The 22627-nt window shown below is 34.0% G+C and overlaps 3 protein-coding genes across 4 annotated transcripts; 1 reads left to right on the top strand and 2 right to left on the bottom strand.

Moving 5' to 3' along the window:
- Nucleotides 1-1409: 1409 nt before the first annotated feature.
- On the bottom strand, nucleotides 1410-2075 carry LOC125853269 (agamous-like MADS-box protein AGL62). The gene has a single exon (XM_049532937.1). It carries the CDS (start codon nucleotides 2073-2075, stop codon nucleotides 1410-1412), a length of 666 nt encoding a protein of 221 aa, XP_049388894.1.
- A 1661-nt stretch (nucleotides 2076-3736) lies between these two features.
- Nucleotides 3737-14619, bottom strand: LOC125867568 (aspartate--tRNA ligase, chloroplastic/mitochondrial). 2 transcript variants are annotated; one of them, XM_049548118.1, is made up of 15 exons: nucleotides 14152-14619; nucleotides 13361-13504; nucleotides 11926-12035; nucleotides 10425-10536; nucleotides 10179-10250; nucleotides 9713-9804; nucleotides 9354-9474; nucleotides 7866-7988; nucleotides 7198-7393; nucleotides 6492-6679; nucleotides 6303-6374; nucleotides 5355-5453; nucleotides 5173-5253; nucleotides 4660-4717; nucleotides 3737-4156 (listed from the first exon to the last, which is right to left on the bottom strand). In XM_049548118.1, exons 1-15 carry the CDS (start codon nucleotides 14521-14523, stop codon nucleotides 3987-3989), a joined length of 2010 nt encoding a protein of 669 aa, XP_049404075.1. In that variant the 5' UTR covers nucleotides 14524-14619; the 3' UTR covers nucleotides 3737-3986. The 2 variants fall into 2 exon arrangements, with proteins under 2 accessions (XP_049404075.1, XP_049404083.1); XM_049548126.1 differs by lacking the exons at nucleotides 3737-4156; nucleotides 4660-4717; nucleotides 5173-5253; nucleotides 5355-5453 and adding an exon at nucleotides 5578-6227.
- A 4163-nt stretch (nucleotides 14620-18782) lies between these two features.
- Nucleotides 18783-21797, top strand: LOC125853709 (uncharacterized). Its single transcript, XM_049533441.1, has 3 exons — nucleotides 18783-19107; nucleotides 19192-21335; nucleotides 21432-21797. The coding sequence occupies exons 1-3, from the start codon at nucleotides 18930-18932 to the stop codon at nucleotides 21504-21506; spliced, it is 2397 nt and encodes a 798-aa protein (XP_049389398.1). The 5' UTR covers nucleotides 18783-18929; the 3' UTR covers nucleotides 21507-21797.
- Nucleotides 21798-22627: the final 830 nt, after the last annotated feature.

Here is a 22627-nt window from a genome sequence, read left to right as displayed (position 1 = left end):
TATTTTGTATGGCAGAATCGTTTAATATTATATTGTTGAAATGCGCACATTTTAATAAAAATGGTTTTTTTTTAATCATTTTCTTTTTATTATTTCCAAGATTACCCTCGATCAAATCAATGTTTTAATTACTTCATCTTATTATAATTAGATTAGAATGTCATCTGAAATACAAAATACAAGTTTGGATTTGAATTATTACAACTCATGATGCATGAAAACTATATGGTAAAATTAATATTGCAAAAGCCTACATACAGAAAAAAAAAATATGGACAGAGTATGTGTCATTTTAATAAGATAGTATCAATGATTTAGATACACCTTATACCAAATTGAGAAGCAATAACAAAACGATGAAGTCGTTGTTTAGGCCGCGATTTCATTAATTATTTTTTAAAATTAAAATCACTGCTCAGGTCGCGATTTCTGCAAGATTTTCTTTTTTGAAAAAAAAAAACCATTGTTGAGACAGCGATTTCATCAAATATATAATATTATCATATATATACTTAATAATCGCTGCTCATTCCAAAAAAAAAAAAAAAGTTCTCCATTAAGGCATTAAGCCAAAACTCCTCTTTCTTCTCTCTAGATAAGTGTTGCAGAATCCCAGGCTTTCATCTTTACTAGTTTTCTCTTGTTGGATAAGAGTTTTTTTTTTCCTTCATCTGTGATTGGTACTCTTTAGGGGTGCAGCTATTTTTCGGACCTTGCTTAAATGTGGATGTTAAGTGGAAATTGTTGTATGTTATTTAAAATTGTTGAGCAACGATATCGCTGCCCCGGCCCATCAACGATTTGTCCCTTTTGGTATTTTTAAAAATTCAGTGGCCCTTTATGCATATTGGAAGAAAAAAGTGACCCTTTTGACTCCGGACTCACCTTGTTTCTATGGAAAAAAATATAATTAATTAGGGCTTCGAGAATTAAAATTACAATGCTAAATGAACCATTATACATTACAAGCTATCGTTAATTTTGAAAAGTGATCATTTCGCCTACAAAATCAATCATATCTTTAATTTATTGCCACTACGTACATAGGTTCTAGTACGATATATGATAATATAGGCATACCACGTATTTTTCTAGCCGAAGATTTGAAATATCTTGATATATGTTGATAAAGAAGAGATTACAATTCAAAGGACAAAATCAACATGATAATGGACTACTAACACAACATATATAATTAAAATTACTGACTTCGACTAAATCATAACACGACACTTAAAATAACTCAAACGAACATTCGACTGAATCATAATTGACGAACATTATAGGACGAACACAACACTAAAGGATAACTCAAACGACAAATTAACCTAGACACTTAATATAATATTAAAGTTTTAAATTTTATTTTCAACAATTTCATAACGCGCGCACCGGGAATGATAGTTGAACTAGTAATTGGGAACTACGGAAGAAGTAGATCCAATTGCCCTATTAGCAAAGTGTGCACCAACATTGAGTCCATATGAAGAACTTTCCCTAGCACAATTAGGAGGAGTCCAAGCACTTCCAAGTGTGTGAAATGGGAATGCATGATTATTCACCATATTTTGTTGTTGTGCCACTTTTTCAACCTTTTGCTCTAGCCTTTCCAATGCCTCCTTCAAGTGTTGAAGTTGGAATAAGTTAAGTTCTTCGATAGGAGATTCCCACCATTGACCATTAGTTCTCCTCCTAATTTCTTGTAGGGATTCTCCGCGATTTTTCTCCATTTGGAGAACCTCCTCGAGGTTCATGAGCTTCGTATTGAGCTCACGAATACCAGCTTCTCTATGAGCCACAATTAGTTGATTGTGGACATCGTTATTTGGTGGAGGGAGGTCCCTCCCAAGGAACCTCTCCACCAACGTGTCCACACTAGGGTGACCAAAGGAGAAAACTTTATCACCCGGGGAAAATACCACTATGGCAATTTCAACACCACATAACGTACAAAGTTCACTAGCTTTTTTAAACAGACCAGCACGACGCTTAGAAAACGTAACTTGTAAGTTACTCGCATTCTTCATTTTCACCATTTCAACCCTTTGACGACCCTTGCTAATCCTTCTTGTCATATCTAAACTATCACTCAATATTTCCGAAACTAAGAAATTGTGATTTTTGGTCTTAACACCAAGAGCTTTATATAAGAAATTATGTTTTAAAATAACTTGGGGAGCCTAGATAGAAATTTATGTTATTTCCTTTTTTTGTGAAGGATTTGAACCAAGCCCATTTTGCCTTCATTCTATGTCTCGTTAGTGCTAGTCCTAAATGATCATAATTATATTATTAGACAAAACATGTTTTTCTTAATTTGAATTATATTGTTGGATTTCAATTGACCACCGCTTTTATTGAGTACACATTGAAGAATGAAAATATTAAATTCACTTGGCCTTCATTCTTTGTCTCGATAGAGAGACACCTTAATGATCATAATTAGATAATACATATTTTTCCTAATTAGAATTATATTATTAGATTGCACTTGACCACTATTTTATTTGAATACAATTTTTTTAAAATATATTAAATGATTAATAAAACTCTTTTATTTTAATAATAACACAAATTTTGCATTACCATTGCATTTTCCTAGACGATCATCATTTTAGAGACATACAATGTATCACATCAAGTATACGCGGGCGTTTGAATTTATAAATGTTACTATTATTTATACCGTGTTAAGGTTTAATGCTCGGATTGTAAAGGTTTTCGATTATTTACTTTTTGATTTTAATATATTGCGTTGTTCCATAGAAATCTCATATTGTATATAGTGTCCCGATGGAAAATCCGCAGATTTTTCACATTTATTTAAGGCTTATGATAGAAGGTCATTTTGCAAGCAAGACTAAACAAGTAAATATTCATAGAACTAGAATGTACCTCATAAAAATTATACTCTAATTTTATCACTTTCATATGTAGAATGATGGTAATATATGATGTTAAAATTATATAGATATTTTATCACTTTCTTGTATAGTTCTATCACAAGTTATTATTAAATAATGTGAGAATGTCTACTAGAAATCTGTAGATTTAAGGCAGAAATTAGCACCTCTTAGCAGTGACTATGAAGAGGCTGGATCATACATGACACACATAACAAGCAGAGCAGTATAAAACGGTGTAAAATATGTCAACTGTTAAGTGATTGCCTTGTTATTATGTGTGAATGACAATAAAAAGCATGTTAATAGCAAAGGAAAAGAATTAATTTATACAATAAAGGTAATTAGCTTACAACAAACATAACAATGTTTTATTAGCATAAAGAATAGTCAAAAATCATAGAAAGTATACACTGACTATACAATATAACTCGCCTTAAGTCATAAAAAATATACACTAACTATACAATATAAGTTATGTATACATGAGCTATACATCAACTATACATTATATACACTCAAAAGTTGAATACATCTTAACTATACATGAAACATACATGATGTATACACCAACTATTCAATCTCGATCAACTCAAAATCACCTCTAAACAACTCCAAAATTTAGATATGAAATCCTTTCGATGTTTCGAGTTTTAGTAAGTCGATTTCAAAAAATAAAAGAGAGAGAGAGAAGAGGACGCAGCAGTAACATCACACAAAAGAAGAAGAAAGAAGCTGGCTATTTTTTGGTCATTAAATTGACCGAAGGGTCATTTGGTGTAATTATACCAAAGAATTATTTGAAGAAGAAAAAATGACAGCATTCAGTAAGGATGAAAGTCGAATCCTTTCCCTCATCAGTATGTCCATAAACTACAAGCATTCATAATTTCACAAGTTAAAAATATCCCTCTTCACTCTCAGCAAGGCAAAACTGGAACCTAATTATATTGGTGATACAATATCAATATTTCAAGATAACAATGTCCTTGGAAAACAATCCCACGATGATAATCTACCGTTACCCTTTGTGCTTTTCTCAACTTCTCCAGTACATAATACTTCCCAAAATAAATCAAGAAACTATATCTTCTGCAACGAAAGATCTTTAAGCTGTTGTGGATCAACCTCTGATGGTGAATGAGTAAGGGCACATTGAGCAGTTGTTGTCTTCGGAAAAGCTATAACATCCCTAATGGACTGAGATCCTGCCAAGAGCATCACCAATCTATCCAATCCATAAGCAATTCCTCCTGCAACATATTTAGTAATCACAATCTTAAGTACCAATCACACGAACAATGCAAGATTTCTCAGGGACACATAATAGAAACTATAAGCCTGAAGAAGCAACTGCTCTAAAAAGGTTCTAGGAATTAGTAAGAACACTGTCTGAACGATGTATAACAAGGAGATTTTCGGGGGAGAAAAGCTCCACCATGTTCCTAGCTCAGGTTTGAAGTTCCACTTTAGAATTATTAGCAGTAGATATAAAGGCAAGATTATAGGTTCTTTTTAGAATTGTACTTTAGAGGCCCATGGCATCCTAGCATTGTATTTGGCTTCAAAGGTCTATTCCTCAAGTCCAGGACACTACAGAAGTTCAAATCTAGCTTATTTGTTTCATAGCAGATAGGGAAAGGAGGTCTTCATATAATGTAGTACTAATATACAAACTCCTGTAACATTTGATTAGCAGAAGAGTTTGCCTCGTGCCAGCAAATTTAGTGTCAAAACAGAAAGCATTCTGCAATACCGTGTGGAGGAGCACCCATATCCAGAGCCTCCAAAAGATAGCCAAATTTTGCTTCAGCCTGCCACAAACGAGACAACATATCCATATGTTAGTTTCAATTGACTCACTGGCAAAATTGGTTCAAGTCCTGTCAGAATTTAGCAAAGATCAAGAACAACATCAAATGCAGGATTTCACTCAAAAATAAGAACTTTTACCATCAGTGACCCTAAAACCTTGTCCAGCTGTACGTACACACCCACAATCCACAAATCACCCTTCCTTTTTATACTAACAAACTTGCCTATATTTGTTTCCAGTAAGATTTTAGATTCATAAAGTGCAAATATAGTACCATGTGTAAGTAGACTAAAACACAAGATTCGAGGAAAAATCAAATTACAAAAATGAATTTAAGGAAAGTGCATAATCTGGACTATTCCATAAACACAAAGGTTCTTTCCGCAAAAAAGGAAATACATCATAAAACTGGACAATCACTGGATGCAATGCAAGCCAAAGGAGCCAACTTACCTGCTCTCGGGAAATGCCAACAATATCAAGAACCTTCTCTTGGACTTCCCGCTTGTAAATTCTCAAGCTTCCTCCACCAATCTAATTCAAGATGTAAGGTAACAACAGAAAATAATTTATCTTCATCACATTATTATCTTCTATCACTGAAGCAACTAGTAAGGAGAACATGAATTATGTACCTCAACACCATTGTAAACCATGTCATAAGCTAAGGCACGGGCAGAAGAGAGGTTATTCATATCTTCTGGATTAGGTGCAGTGAAAGGATGATGCAAAGCCTGTAGGAAAATTATGGTCACTTCACATAACAAAATATCATAACAGATTAGTCTTAGAAAAAACACCCTTATTTGATTGACAGGCTTTTTGAGAATTAGTACTGTTTATTTGATTGCCACACTGAAAGGTAAAAGCAAGGATATCCTCGCTAGATCAGTCCTAATAATTAATGTAAGGCACATACCAGCTCATATTCTTCAAAAGCAGAGACTCAAATTTCTTCTATCTTCAAAGAGAAATGTGACAAACAATCCAAGTTACTGTTACACATCTAAAAGTTCTATTTGAGTTTCTCAATTTAACAAATAAGCAAGTCTTCTAGCTACTGGTGAGAGCTCTAAAGGTAGAATTCTTGATTGGTATGAATGTATTGACTTGTGCCTTCTAGGTCTTGATATGTAGAGCTTTGAGGTACTGAACGGAACGCATATTAGAGAAATCAAGGTCATGATTATAGAAAATGGTCAGGCCATTAAAGAACAGGGTTGTACCTCTCCAGCTAGTAAGGTCGTAACAGGTAAGAACAATACCACATAAAATAATTGTGAAACTCATATTCACCAACAACGAGCCAAGTATGCGGTGGCATTAAACATAAACATTGAGTTCTTTTGGTGTTCTAATTCCTTTCCTTTGATAATCAATCATCGAGTTCTTCCTTATTTTCTTTCATGGACCTCATGCGCCATTAAGGACACCATACCTCACATTAATAAAGGACACCTTGGGCGGTTGCTTATTTTACTTCTCCTCAATATTCAAAAGTAGACCACCTAAGACCGAGAAGCAAAATGACTGATGGACTGAAAGTGCACATACATCATGGAAGATAACTCATGCCACCGTACCTCAAGTCTCTGTTCGGAGTCGTTCCACTCAAACATTGGAAAGTCAGTCACCCAAAGTATTGAATGCCTGGACTAGATACATGAACGAAGGAAAGATGGACGTTAGAACATACAAGATGCTAGTCATGAACCTAAGTCTTCTGCAGATAAGCACATATGTAGACCCGAATTTGGACATCAGAAACTCACATTGTCAATTAAACCCAGTTCATGTGCTACATATATTCTCAGACGATCCAATGATTTATTGACTTCTGCATGGTGCCCAACAGCAAACAAGATAAGATCATCTGGTACTGCAGAGAACTGATTCAGCAATTCCTCTTTCTTTGTTGTATCCAAACTAGAAACCAGCGCTGGAATCCCTTCAATGCTCCCTGAGAAATTACAGTAACCAATTTATGGCAAGAGAAACTTTAAGGTACATCCACATGACTTGAAGCCTCGATATGGCCCATATCTCCTGCACCTATTTCTTCTTCAAACATACTTTTTTGAAGGTTATGGACTTTTGTGGCGGATGGAAGGAATTGTCTTGTTGTATGGCAATTATTGAGCAAATCTGTTCATTGCGGGAAGTCTACCCAAAAAAACTACTAAACTTCAAGAAGAATGTCATATACGGGGCTATAATTGAACCAGAAGTAAAACTACACAAAATATATAATTTAGAGCCTGTTTGGATTGGCTTATTTTAAGTGCTTTTAAGCCAAAATAGCTTTTAAGCACTTTAATAGTATTTGGGTAAAAAAAAAAAAATCTTTTAAGCACTTGTTTTTAAACCAAAAAGATAAAAATAAGCCAAAACTCATAAGTTAGAACTCGTAACATATGGCTTTTGGCTTATAAGCAAACAAGCTCGTGCACTCATTGCCAATAAGAGTACTTCCATTACCGTCATTCAAGACCTTTAAAAAAGGTAAACCCTTTGCTCCAGATTTGATTGCTTCTTTGTAAATGTCGCCTTTCTTCAAAGCAGTATTTGAGTAAGTTTTTGTCCCACAAGGCACACATAAGGCCTTAATAATTCCTCCACTTGCTAAGGCATCTGAGAAAACCTTGAATGTGGTATTGGAGAAAATGTCGGACACCTGCATTTCAAACAAAACAAGTATCATCAGCTACAGGGTGGTATCATGAATTTTGATGTATTTAGTTGAATTTCTTCATGTGGAGCATCTTTGGAAATAATACAACTACATAGACAAGGAGAGGAAGTTTTAACACAGAAGCAGTGAGCTTGTAGAATAAGATGCACTTAAACTCTATCAGTTGTACAGATAAAACAGCAAAATCTTTGTGCAAAATATAAATCAAAATATACTAAAATCCTATGAAAGTGAACTGGGTCATAGTCTAAATTAATTGGCATGATACCTCTGCTTCTGCCTCCCCCCCTCCACCCCAAAGCCCCAAGCCAAAAGTGTAAGAGAAAGCATAAAAAGCATGTCAGCTAGACAACAACTACACGTTCATCAAAGCAAGAAAGAAAAAGTACATTTCCAAGAAAAACAGAAACAAAAAAAGAACAAAGATCTATATTGGAGTCAGCAGAAGAATTACATCTTGCAATTCAACATCAAAACGAGTATCTGGTCTGTCTGAACCATATCGACTCATTGCTTCAGTATATGTAAGCCTTGGAAAAGGGTTTGGCAGTTGGACACCTTGAATTTCCTGAAAGACCTGCAATAAAGATGTGATCATGCATCACTTGCACTGAATTATTTTTTACAAATATAGAAAGGTAAAAGTTCACTTGTTTAGGATTTTTAACTGTGCAAAAAAAAAACTAAATAACAATGGCCCATTGAGGACTTCAGAAAATCATCCAGTAAATTTCTGACAACACTCTTTTGGAACATGAAATGCAGGCTTAGCAATTTTTAAGCAAAATTGTATGATGTCATTCCACTTCATGTAAAAACTAGAATTTCAAGATAGAGATAAGAGGCAAAAGCAAGGCACCCTCCAAAGATAATGTCTTAGACACTCGGTGCCATGCAGGACTAGAATCACACAACTTAAAATCTTTAAAGAGTGCTAAAACTTAGATGAAAGAACAAGAGGATAGATTATATTGCTAACACAAGAAATACCCATATGCCAATATTGACTCATGTCATAGTGTAAATACTATAGTAATTAGGACAGGTCATATGCTGTAAACCAAAAGAAAGAGAAATTTTAGTTGTCAGTTTCACTGCGTATCAGGTTACATTTTAAGAAATTTAGCTATATATCCCAGTTCAGCAATTACACTCGTGTCTCCGTAAGAGAAGAAGCTCAATGCACAACTTTTTTTCTGGCAACCGCCGTGTCAAAACCAACTTGCCCACACCTCGACTAATTCCACAGGGTAATGAATAGAATGGTCCTTCGACCTTCATTTGATTCTGATGGACGGCATAGATCTCATGAGACCGGCCCACTATTACTACGAAAAAAGCTACCACCTATGTAACTTTATCCATCAAGGCTATCTACCACTAGCACAAACACCGGGTAACTTTATTTCACCAAGGCTTAGACAGATGGGAAGATATCACCTATGTTTTCGCCTCAATGCACACTAATAAGGGAGGAATACCAAAAAAGGAATCATAGAGCAGATTATTATTTTCTGGCAGGAGAAACTTCCTTTAAGATATACACAACGCTCTAGTTGTTTTATGTATAATGTGACTAAGGTACAATGGCTCAACTCTAGCATCATTTTCCTATCTTACCAAAACTATAACCAACACCAGTACTGGCACGCATACTCCCTATGATTGACACCATATATATATTTGGTGATCTAATAAATAACTAATAAAAATGTGGCAATCATTTCACAACTTTGTTATTTCCAGCACCTCTGGTGAAATAGATCTCTGCATATGCATCTCTATGTTACATTAGTTCTTCGATAGTGCAAATAGTCCCCAAAAACTTGAGCTGCACTGCATAACCTGGAGGAAACAATACTCTATCCAGTATTTTAAAGTTGATGCTGTTTTTTTATAATTAACACTTTAACAGAGCTTACTCCTTTCATTGACATCTAACCTTTCTAATCAAATCCTCATTGAGCTTCAGCATGTCCTCCATAGAAGTGAAAGCCATTTCCATATCTAGCTGTGTAAACTCGGGTTGTCTGTCGGCTCTCAAATCTTCATCCCTAAAGCACCTGAAAATTACACAGTACAGACCAACGTGAGTCTAGCTTATGGGGCATGCTCATGAGTACATTTCTTTTCTTTATTTTAAGAATAAGATAACTACTCTTAGGTGTCAATAAAACTATATTGCTTCACCTAGTTTTAGCATTGGAAATGCCTGAGCTTTAAATCTGGATCACCATGAACTTTGTATGCAAGAGATTTGAAGTAGAAATATATAAAATTGCTACTATATAAATGAATTACCTTGCTATTTGATAATATTTATCAAAACCGGAGACCATCAGCATTTGCTTGAACAGCTGTGGACTCTGGGGTAGTGCATAAAATGTTCCTGGCTTTATAACACAACCACAAAATAAATTTAATGTCGTGGAGAAATAACTAGAGAGAGACTTTATTCAATTAGTATGCCTATCAAAAAACTATAATAGTAAGTTCAATGATTTTCTAGACATCCCATGGATAATAATTTTGGACAAACTCTCATTTTGTCAATTTGTGAAGCACAATTCTCCTTGTTCTCCATAAATGTATTTAAATTCAAAGGTAAAAGAGAATGAAGAATAAATCAAAGAACTGGAGGAACAAGCACTGTTATTTTCAAGAAGACTCGCTACTTTTGTACCAACAGTCTTCCTTTAGAAAAACAGGAAATAGAGGGACTGAATTAGCAATAAAAGTAGCAAAACAGAAGATAAGTAAAGAATACCTGGACTCTTGAAGGAACCAAATAATCACGAGCACCTTCAGGAGTAGATCTAGATAGTATTGGTGTCTCAATCTACCTTGTAACCATGAGAATGTTGGGGTCAACACTAACAACAGAAGCCACACAACAAATAAAAGAAAATAAAAAGGCAACAATTTCATCAAGACCAGATAACCTAATTACTTATTCACAACAGAAAAAAAGAAGAATATTATAAAAAATACAATTAGAGGGCAAACATATTACCTCAACAAAATCATGCACATCTTCTAGGTATCGTCGAAGAAGTTTCACTACTCTATGTCGCAAGATTATATTTGAGCTCATCTGCGGACGACGTAAATCAAGGCATCGATATCTAAAAATGTGTACAAGATTAGTTTCTAGCAAGAAGCACTGTGTCAATATAAGAAATGGGTACAAAGTTTTAAGGAAAAGGGAATTGTTTCTGCAATGAAAAAAAGGATTGTATTCACAGAATATATACATATAACAAGAAAAACAACAAGATCCGAAACAAATCAGAGCTGATATTTGATATGTGCAAGAGAGCTGGACTATGCCCTTGCTATTTAATAAATAGTTTCTTTTTTATGAGAAAGGTAAGTAAGCTGGACTATGCCCTTATCACATCAATAGAAAAGCACTGGTAGAAAAAGAAGCAAAAAACGACGTATCAAAACGCTTATCTAGAAAAAGACAAAACCATTTTGAGTGCATAAGTTCATTCATTTTTTTCTACTCTCGAGATTCCAAGTAAAGTATCAAAAGATCAAATGGATCAATTCCTGTAAGAAAATTTCATTACTAAGAACAAAATTGGGGGAGGTCTAAGCACTTCAAAACAAGAACAGAGGCACTTTTTAGAGACGAGAGAGATTCCTCAGAAGACAACTTTTAGCACCTACATAGAAACCAATAATTTCTAAATGCAACTTCTATCCTGGATCTTTTTTCCTGAATTGGAATTTAACATGCATGGATTCCACCAGAAAAATAAATGTTCACAAGGTAGGGGTAAGGCTGTGTACACACCACCCTCCCCATACCCACTTGTGGGATTAGTATTGGTATGTTGTGGTGGTTCGATTCCACAGGAAAAATATAGAGCAAATAAAAAAAATAACTGTGTATTGACGAAGAGGGAAGCAAGGTACCAGCAAAGAGATACAAGAAGAAATCTAGAGCACAAAGCCTTATAAAGTTCAATTACTTCCAACGTGATCCCCCTCGCCCAAATTGTGTCGTTATAGAGAAAAGGCACTAATGTTTATTCCATTTTCAATAAGTACAGATAAATGCCACTGTTTGCTGAGTTTCCAGTCTACAATTAGGTCCCAGACCCAATACTACTAGTAAAATTCAAGACACTTTTCTAAGAAAGAGAAAAGAAATGCAAGAAGTTCTTGGTTTTGACCCCTCACCAATAAAGGTGGAGAATAACGATTTAGATCACCCTTCCAGATCATATTAAGATTTGGTGTAAAGCTCCAGCAACATATTCGTCAAAAAATAAAAGGATTTGCCAGCTAGTAATTACGTCATTGACTTTGATATCATCAAAATATAAATTACTTTAAGTCGCAAAACTATCTAATCAGACAAATATTGCTATCATATTTACAACAGCAGCAAACATACCCAACGCCAATCCCACAAGTGGGGTCTGACAGGGGGGTCTAACATGAAACAGAAAAGAAAGAGAAAAAAAGATTCAGCAAACAGCTATAGAACTTTCATTAGTTACCGCAATCTGATTTCTTCTTTAGATGAATCCTTTGCATCATCTGCAGTTGTTACCAAGAAGGGCAACTTCAATCTTACTGCATTCAACACCTGGACATCCTCTGCAGCAACCTGCATGCATAACCAATTAGTGGAAATATTAAAAACTTTGTTAAGAAACTAGCATATAGAATAAATTTAGTATGATGAGATATAGACAAAGCCACTAAAAAGATCCAATCTATTAAGAAAAAATTAGATGATCATGAAGCAGAAAGACAAAAGTCCTTGGATGATAAGAACAGAGTCTCAGGTTTAAGAGATTTGACTAAGGCCCTTATTAAGTTTCTGACTTAATTGACTAGTATTACTTAAGTTATTATTGAAAAACTTAGCACTTCGGATTAGAGGTCAATTTATCCAAAATTAAAATGTATGTCATATGCTCTTTCTCATATCTTTTCAGTAACATTTAACTATTTTAATTGCAATACACTACACTATGGCATAAGAACCACTACTGGTTAATCACACCAATTGGATCAGTACCAAGTCATCCCATATGCTGTTTAGCGTTCATTATGAAAAGATGTATGCCATGCACAGGGTTGTGGCCTACTGGTCAATAAAGTGGACAGGGAATCATGAGGAGCCAAAAATTACTAAGTGATTTTCTTCCTATATGCTCAAGCTTTGGTGGGAAGAAGTACCTGATACCCAGTGGTGGATCTAGGATAAGGTTGTGGGTGCTCTGAAAGTGGCGGAGTCAAAAATATAAAAAATACATGTTAACAATGAGATTTGAACTCGGGCTTAACAACACTAAAAGAACCTTAACCACCCACCCTAGAGCCAATGGGCCAATCAAATCATTTATTCATTGAGTGCTCTATGTTAATTTTATACAAATACCTCTTAATTTCTACATAGATATTATATTCCGAGATGAGGCTAATGGGTGCTCGAGCACCCGGCATGAGCCATGTGGGTCCGCCCCTGCTGATACCTCCCATATATGTCCCGGTGGAAGGCAGCAGGTACCCGGTGGAATAGTTGAGGTGCATGCACATATTTTTTGAGTCTGGATAAAAAGATGCCTCATGACAGAAGCAGTAGCCAGAGAAAGCTGGGAAGCTAATGGAAAAGCTTTACATGATTCAAGTAAGATTATGCAAGATCAGAGCCTTACAAATTGGAAGTTCATGTAAACTATCATAATTTCTGCAACATTTTCAACATGCCAATGCCTTGAAGATCTTTTATAAGTTTTTAAGGTAAATATATCTTTCGAACTGCCACACGATTCTCAATTGTTACGATTAACCATTGAATGTGATTATACCAAGTACAAAACTAAGCTAACATAAACGAGGAGAGACAGAAGTTTGACACTCACCAAAAAGGATGGAAGGAAGAAGAGAAATAATTGAGGTGATTCAAAGGTCATCATAAGTTACCTCTATCGTGCCAGTTTTCATCTTTTTGTTGACAGACTCAGCTGGCCTAGACCGAACAACACCTTCAATGGCAACCACATATTCGAGTCTCAGATCTCTCACAGTAGAATGAGCATCAGGAAAATCATCAGGAAGTGTAGTAATCTGAAATTAACAGTTCCATCACCAACTAGGTCCAATACATTGACATCAATATAACACAAGCAAACTTTGAGAAACTTCAATTTCTACAGATAACGCATAAAGAGAAAACTTCAAGAGGAGCAAATTAGGAGACTAATCAGCAACTTCTCATCAATTCAACACTACTTGCGCGCATATAAATTTCTATAACTATTCAGGTCCCATTTCATTCAAAGGGATTCCCCTTAAAGATAACATGGGATAACAAACAGACAATCAATCAACTAGGCCTCAATTGAAAGCCACTTGTCTCTAAATAAAGATAAAATCTTCTAAGGATGTACCCTTCCCAATGGGGATGACAATTAATCGATCAACAATGTCAAAACGGAAAACTAGTTGTGCAGTACATGAATCATCTATATCCATCCCACTCTTTTGGGTCCAATTTCATTCAAATACTACAGGATGACCACTTAAAGAAATCATAGGCAAACTTTCAGAAGTGTAAAACTTCTATTATATGAGACTTGCATATAACAATGGGGTGTTACTGTTATCAATCAATCAACTAGGCCCCCCTTTGATAAAATTTTGCATTCAAATAGTGGGGGTGTAAGATTAAAAGTCAATCCAATAATAATAATTGCATAAAGATGTAAAATCACCTGAACAATTCCAGTTTGGTCTCTAAGGTTGACGAAAGTGAGACCCCCATGAATCCGATGAAGGGCGACCCACCCACAAAGTCGAACCCGTTTACCCACATCTTCTTCAGACAATTCACCGCAGTATTGGTTCCTAGTTACCCATTGAAGGGCATTCGGAGATGGAGAAATTTTGGTGTTAGGGACGACAACTGTTTCAGGAGTAGTGGGAGAAGCGGAGACAGAAGTAGAAGAAAGAGTGCGGTTGATAAGTGAAGTGGGGTTGTGGGTAGTGGGGGTATGGAAATTAATGAAGAAAAAAGGTAGAGAGGTGAGAGGAGAAGGTTTAGAGCGAATGGCTATGGTGGGTAAGGAACGAAAGAAGAGGGACATGGCGGATTGAAAGAGCAAAGGCGTTGTGTGGACAAGACTCTGTTTCTTGAAGAAGAAGATGATTTGGTCCTACGGCTAAACGAAGTATGCTTTGCTTCTACGCTTTTTTTCTTCTTTTTCTTTTAAGAAATAATAACTCTTACTTCACCTATATATATATACACACGATATAGGACCCCGTGCAATATATATTATTTTTTTATTTTAATTTATGTCATATTATGGAATTTGAAAAATTATTTTTTTATATAATTTTAAAAATATTTTAAATTTTTAGTTATTGTGATTTGTAGTACTTTTTTTTAACATAATTTTGAAAATAATATTTATTACTCTATTTGTTCTAATTTATGTGACACACGCAGAATTTCAACTATTAACCATTTTTATATGTCTCTTTAATATATTAAGTTGTTAATTATTGTATTTTATAGTACATTTTGAACCTGATTTTTTAATAATATATGTTATTTGCCATGTCCCAATTTATGTAGCATTAATTGATAGATTTGTTGGAGTCGAGAGATTTATTTTGTTAATTATTGTAATTTATAGTTTTTTTTTCGTCAATTTCAAACAATATATGTTGTTAATTGATAGAATACTTTTAATGTAATCTTTTTTAAAAAATATGTGTGACTGTCCATGTCCCAATTTATGTGGAACATGTAAAGTTTTGACAATTAACCAAAATTTTAATACATTAAAAAAATATTTTTAAGTCGTTAAATTTTAAGTAATTTAAATTTTTGTATTATTTATTACAATTTATAATACTTTTAAAGTAGTTGAAATATTGTACTATTTATTATAATTTATAACAATTTTTTTTTAAATTATGTCATATTATGGAATTTGAGAAGTTATTGAAATTTTTATATGATTTTAAAAATATTTTAAATTGTTAGCTATTGTGATTTGTAGTACTTCTTTTTAACATAATTTTGAAAATAATATTTATTACTCTATTTGTTCTAATTTATGTNACCAATTAATTCTTGATTGTATTCAAGTTGCAATACATCACCTTCAATAGAAGTTTCTCCAGAATCAGAATATACTATATTAATATCGAAAATACTTACACATAAGGGATATACTCCAAATTGAGTGTTGATCTTTTTCAGCTGAACATATACGCGCACACCCATGTCGTTACGTATTTCCATAGGCGTGTCGTTACCTTCGACAGTGTATTTGATTTTCATACACTTTTTTGTAAGATCGACGTTCAATTGTACCAAAATCAAATCAACTAAATCAGAATACGAAGCATATTCCTTCAACACTATCCCGTCAATGCTATATTCTACATAGCAATTCTCTTAGCTCCATTTTCCAAAATGCCGAATCAAAACTGTGATAGTAGCCATGGAATTGTATTTTTGCTTTTGGCGTGAAATGAAAAAGAAAGAAGGAACATATTTTCTATTTTAAACTGATCAGAATCTTATAAGGTATAGGTCAGTTACATTTTTTAAAGTGCCAAATTAGTGGGTTTAAGGGCTGAAAAATAGCCTTGTCAGTTACATTAACTGACCTCATTTAGTGGGAATTAATTTTGAATGTATTTTTGTATTAAAAAAAATGAAATGTTTATGGAATTTAGCTATTTTTTAACTCAAACTGTAGCTATTATTTTAAAAATATGATACTTATAGCTATTTCAATCTAATAACCCTAAAACTATAGTCATTTATGTAAGTTATACTTGTTAATATGAAATAACCAAGTTTATCCGAGTAGTCATCACAAGCTTTAGGGTTGATCCATTATTTCAGTGGGCCATAAAATATCAAGCACAAAATCATTATGGAAAAATTATATAAGTGAAGGTTTTTTATTTAATAATTATCACTTTTAAGTATATTTTTAATTTACTTAATAATTACCACTTTTAAGTATATTTTTAATTTACCATTTTTGTCAACTTTTAGCAATACTTACTTAAATAATTTTGTTCTTTCAAACTTAGCAAAAAGTGCTATCATTCGCAACTTTTAGCAGTACTGTCATTCAACCAAATTGTTAAATATAGTTAAAAGAATAATGTTGACAAATATCGTAAATATTTTTTAAAAAGTGTACACACAAGTAATTTTCCCAATCATTATTAGTGGGTTGTGGGTCGAAACGGGACAAGCCAACCCACTTTATAGTTTTTTAATTAAAATTTTAAATTTTAAAATACTAATATAAAAATTTACTAGACAATATTACATGATATTACTAATGCAAATATTTTGAGTACAATCGTATAAGAAAATGATCTTTTTAGATCTAAAGTTTATGTGAAATTATATCAAGTTTGATATGATAATGTTCGAATCAAATAGAGATATTAATAAATAAACTAAACCGTTAATGTGTATATAACTAGCTAAATAGAAAATTAACTTGTAATGTTTATATATGAATGATTAATTAGGTTGAATCTGAGTTCTTCTTGTTATTTACTTATCTTTAGTATATTCTACATTAGCTTTATTATTTGTATAAATTATAGGAACCACATATTATAAGTACTAAATAACATCTTATCCCTTCTAGTTTTCTATTTACCAAAAATCCCTTAAAAATGATGTTTGCGGGATACATTAGGTTTGATACATTCCACATAGCGGGATACATAGCGTTGTGCACATGATACATGCAGGATACATAGCGTTGTGCATGGGATACATAGCGTTTGATACATTCCACATAGCGTTGTGCACGGGATACATGCGGGATACATAGCGTTGTGCACATCTTTATGTATCTTACAAATTTTATTAATTGGGGGAAATAATGGATTTTTGAAAATTTTGAAATAAGTAGGGATAAATGGATATTAAGGTAAGTAAAGGAGTGTAGTTAAGTAATTTGTCCTTATTTTTTTAATCATTTTATTACGACCCATGGCCCGCCCGATCCAAACTACTCAAGCCTCATTATGACCCGACATGCTCACTTGGGCCGAGTTAGAAAGGCTTATTTCTAATGGGCTCTAAAGAAATTTTGTCCAATCTAATTAAATTATGAATTCGGTCTGGTCGATTCAACGGACCCCACCCGTATAAATGGTATAAAAAGAGATAAAATTGGATGGACTGCATGTACAATTGAGAAAATAAAATATTTATTATTAATGTATTCCTAATAATATGGTTTTTATATTTACACGTTTTAAACAATATTTACATCTATACAAATATCATGAAATAAGAATATTAATACCGGTTGAACTCGATGCAAAGACCCATTTGAATTGCAACCATCCCAACCCGAACTCCCTAATGTTATGACTATATTAGGTCAGTTTTTTGTAACACATAAAGGTTCGGGTATTAATATAATTTAAGAGGTTAAACATATTAGTACTTATCATTTTTTTAACTTTAGATATCCAATCATCAATGCTATTAATAATAATAGAGTTAATTACAATTACATTTTAATTGATATGATTGTAAAAATATTTTTTTCGAGGCTCTATTAAATCAAAGTTGTTATCTTTAATTCAAAATTCACTTTTATCGATCAATAAAGAAAAAAAAAGATAGTAGTCATTACAATTACATTTTAATTGATATGATTACGAAAAATATTTTTTCGAGGATCTATTGAATCAAAGTTTGTTATCTTTAATTCAAAATCCACTTTTATCGCCTAATAAAGAAAAATAAGATAGTAATTAATTACAATTACATTTTAATTGATATGATTGCGAAAATATTTTTTTGAGACTCTATTCTTTAATTCAAAATTCACTTTTCTCTGTCAATAAAGAAAAAAAAAAAGACAACAGTTATTACAATTACATTTTAATTGATATGATTGCGAAAACAATTTTTTCGAGGCTCTATTGAATCAAAGTTTGTTATCTTTAATTCAAAATTCATTTTTATCAGCCAATAAAGAAAAAAAAAAGATAGCAGTTAATTACACTTACATAATTGATATGATTGCAATTTTTTTTTTTCGAAGCTCTATTGAATCACAGTTTGTTATCTTTAATTCAAAATTTACTTTTATCGGTCCAAAAAAAAAGAAGACAGTTAATTACTATTACATTTTAATTGATATGAGTGCGAAAATAATTTTTCTAAGGCTCTATTAAATAAAAAAAATTGTTATTTTTAATTCAAAACCCACTTTTATGGGCGAATAAAGAAAAAAAAAGGAAGCAATCATCCAAAGGTAACTGCTTTGATCGTTTTTCACTCCAACGGTCATAAAAATTGCAGAATTCAAATACCTAAAGCCCCTTCTTCAAAACTAGCCGTTACAAAGATTTACAGCATCTTCATCAAGTCAAAATCCTCCAAGATCTTCTCAATTACTTGAGTTTCCTTTCTCTCAATTTCTTTATCTATTCTCTGCACACGATTTTCTTACCTTTCTTGGTTTCCTTATTATCATCAATGGCGGTTTCTTCTAACAAATCTCCTTCTCCACTTTCGGCAAGGCCCGTTCCGCCTCTTCATTCAAGAACCTCTGAAAACACCAGAAGAAGTTTCACCGGCAACCCTTTTTCTAGACCTTCAGTTCTTTCAACCCAAAGAGGATTCAACCCTGTTACTCCTGCAAATAGCCCTGCTGGTGATTTCCCCCTTCTTTCACTCAAATTTCTTGATTTGAAATGTTTCAAGATTTCTTAATTTACTTTCTTGTGTTTTTTTGCAGATTCGGCGAGAAGGGTGTCTAATCCAGGGAAAGAGGGTTCATCATGGGGTTATGAAGAAAAGGAGAATGAATCGAAAGCAGCGAAACTGAAATCACCGGCAAAGGGTTCAAAGAACTTCATGTCTCCGACTATTTCAGCTTCTTCCAAGATTGCTCAATCACCTAAAAAGAAAATCTTGGTGGAAAGAAACGATCCTGTTAGGACTTCAATCACATTCTCTGACGGTAAAGCTACATTCTTTTCTTCAAATTCTGAAGAACATAATCAAAACTCTGAAAAATCTTTTGAGAATGTTATGATGCCTAAAGAGATTGTTCATGTTGAAGGTCTTCCTCCAGTTACCAAAGCGCCGAAAAAGGTAACATTTTCGGAGGTACCTTTAAATTGCAACAATGCATCTGATGAATCCCTTTCTGATACTGTAACCATGGATTCTGACATTTGCAATGATGAACCACTGGTTTCTCCTGCAATAGCCCCACTTGATGCTGATCCCTCTTTACCTCCATATGACCCTAAAACCAATTACCTATCTCCAAGGCCTCAGTTTCTTCACTACAAACCCAACCCAATGATTGAAGTTTTACTCAATAAAGGAAAAGGATTGGATGTAGGAGAAGCAAAGAAGCTAGATGACATCTTCTTGTCTGAGTTACTGTCTGAAAACTTGTCAGACATAGATGGCAGTGAAAGTTCTCTAACTGAAGATTCACTGAAAGAATCTGATGGTTCTTCTTCAGAAGAGATGCTAATTGAAGCAACAGTTGATCAAGAAGAGGAAGAGGGGCCTAAAGTTTCTGTTGCTGCAATACCTGTTGCTGAGGAAATTGCTGAACCTGCACTACCTGTTGCTGAGGACATTTCTGAAGCAAAAATGAGAGCAAAACCAAGGTCTTTAACAATATCAAAGTTCTTTTCTCTGCTGTTGGTACTAGTAATTGCTTTCTTATCAATATCAGTTACTAATTCTCCTATACTTGCTACTCCCGGGACTGTAGACTTAAGTTTCTCTAATCTCAGCATACCATCAGATATTCCAGTCTTGGCTAAGGCCAATAGTTACTTTAAGCAATATTCAGGTGAAGCCATTTCTTATTTCTCAAAGTTGATTAATGACCTCGGTAGGGTAGATTACCCACAGCCTTTAAAATTTGCGAACTTGACTGATCTAGAAGAGAGTAGCAGCATATATCATGATGGATATTTAAAAGGTAGTACTAGTAGTGAGGAATTGGATATAGAGATTGAACCAATTGAATTGGAAGAGGATGATGAAGAGTCTGAAACTGAGCCTGACGAGGAAGAGTTTCAAATGAAAGCTGATTTAGATGATGGTGATGAATTGGAAATTGAAGAAGCGCATGAGCTGGAGATTGAAGAAGCTTCCACAATTCAATTAGCTGAAGTAAATGAGTCTGATAGCTTAGAAAAGGATTTAGAACAAGGTCAGCATGACTTGGTGGAGACTGAAAAAGTCTCTGTTGTCATAGCTGAGGAGAATGAAGCCAATATTTCAGAAAGGGATTTAGATCAAGGGCTTACAACTTCTAATGTTCAGTTTGAGTTGGCTGAATCCGATTACATTGTTGATAATGCTATCAGTACTGATGCTGCATTTGAGTCTGTGAACGACAATCCTGAAACCTTGGTGAAAGATGATTCTGCTGTCGAAGATGTCCAAACTTTGGAAATGATGCAGTCTCCAATTGATAGAAATGATGGAGATAATGCTGGAGCATATCAGATACTGGGAATTTCCTCACTTGCACTGAGTTTGCTTGCTGCTACAGTTTTCTATGTGAAGAGAAGTGATAAGACTATGCATCCAGTAGTAGTTCGTGCTGATCAAGTCTCAAGTAAGAAATTTGCAACACCCCATGTTGTCAAGGAGAAGCATTCCTCTCAAAATTGGCCCACAGAAGTCGATGTCGCAGGAGAGTCTTGTCCCTCAGAAATGAGCAGCTTTCAGATAAGTTCATCTTATAGCAAGAAAGACCCCAAATCAGAGAATGATGAGGCTCAAAGCATTGAGAAGAAACCGAGGAAGAGTAACAAAAGAGAGTCCTTGACTGCATCTGAGTTCTCAATGGGTTCACCTTCTTATGGAAGTTTCACTACATATGAGAGGATTCCTATCAAGCATGTGAGTGTTATGACTTAGTATATATTTTCTGGATTTAAATACCCAAATCTGTTCTCTTACTGATATATTTTCTGCTTTTTCCTTGTTAAATTTTAGGCAAGTGGAGGAGAAGAAGTCATCACCCCTGTAAGGCGCTCGAGCAGAATTAGAAGCCATGTCATTTCTCCATGAAGATTCTGAAGTCATGTCACTGCTGCATTGACAACTGAAGAAAAATTGCTCTTTTGCTTCTCAGCAAATCAGTCTTATGCCATACTTCTGACTTAATTGAAGTGTGATTTTAGGATTTTAATGTTTTAATTAGTCAGCTGATTTCTTTATGTTAGTGAAACTTTCTGCATGCTGCCTCAGTTTGTCGAATCTTTTATTAGTTGAGGATTTCCTGTGGCTTGTGTATAGCAATTTGTTTGACCCTTGCTTCTATGAATTTTAGCACGATTTGATCATTGCCTTCATTTTCACTCCTCCATTCTTTAATGAACTTTTTGTAGTACGTTGACTTAATGAACGTAGTTGAGGAAATTTGATCTTGTAATTTATGGCTATAACAAGTTGAAAAAATGTAACCCTTGACACTCTTTAGATTAATCATACTATCTAATGCAGAACTTCTAACCATCTCCTTCCAACTAGATTATATTAATGTATTGTGATACGAGAACTTATCTCTAGTTCTTCTTGTATGGTGCAGGAATCCAATAGCATGTATAAGCCAATGACTCCATTTCTGAGTTTATGTGAATATGACCCTTTTCATGAGTACTTCTAGTTATCTTCGACCTGAGTCTCAGGTTTAGTTGAGCGGAAATTTGCTGCATCATAAAAACTGTTAAAGATTCACTAGCTTTTGAGAGATAACAATGACCTGAAACTAACTGAATAAACGCTTGTTGTTTAACGGATATGAGCTGTGACTTTTGAACTCTATAGACTGAGTGAGTCCCCTAAATTGCATATGCAAAAAAGATCAGATTTGGCAATATGGTTTTTGGCTTGGCAATATGGTTTGGCTTGGCAGTGTACATTCCAGTTAGTTTCTTAGAGGCCAAATTTGAAGTATACACTTGGCCAAACGTAATAATTTTTTTTTTCTGAAATGTATCTGTTGTTATGAATTCATCTGCTTGAGAAAATCAGTTCTTTTGATATGTAAAGAACTGATTCTTAATCTCTTGACGATATAGTGCAATGGTTGATCATTTTTTTTTTATATAAAATCCATCTGCTCGGGATTTCACCTCCCGTGGTAGTGGAGGGTATGGCGTAGACCCCTACCGTGTTTATTTACAGCA

Source organism: Solanum stenotomum, chromosome 1 (genome assembly GCF_019186545.1).
Source record: "Solanum stenotomum isolate F172 chromosome 1, ASM1918654v1, whole genome shotgun sequence".
Taxonomy (NCBI): domain Eukaryota; kingdom Viridiplantae; phylum Streptophyta; class Magnoliopsida; order Solanales; family Solanaceae; genus Solanum; species Solanum stenotomum.
The sequence above is the reverse complement of the archived record's forward strand: the minus strand, read 5'-3'. Positions and strand labels throughout refer to the sequence as shown.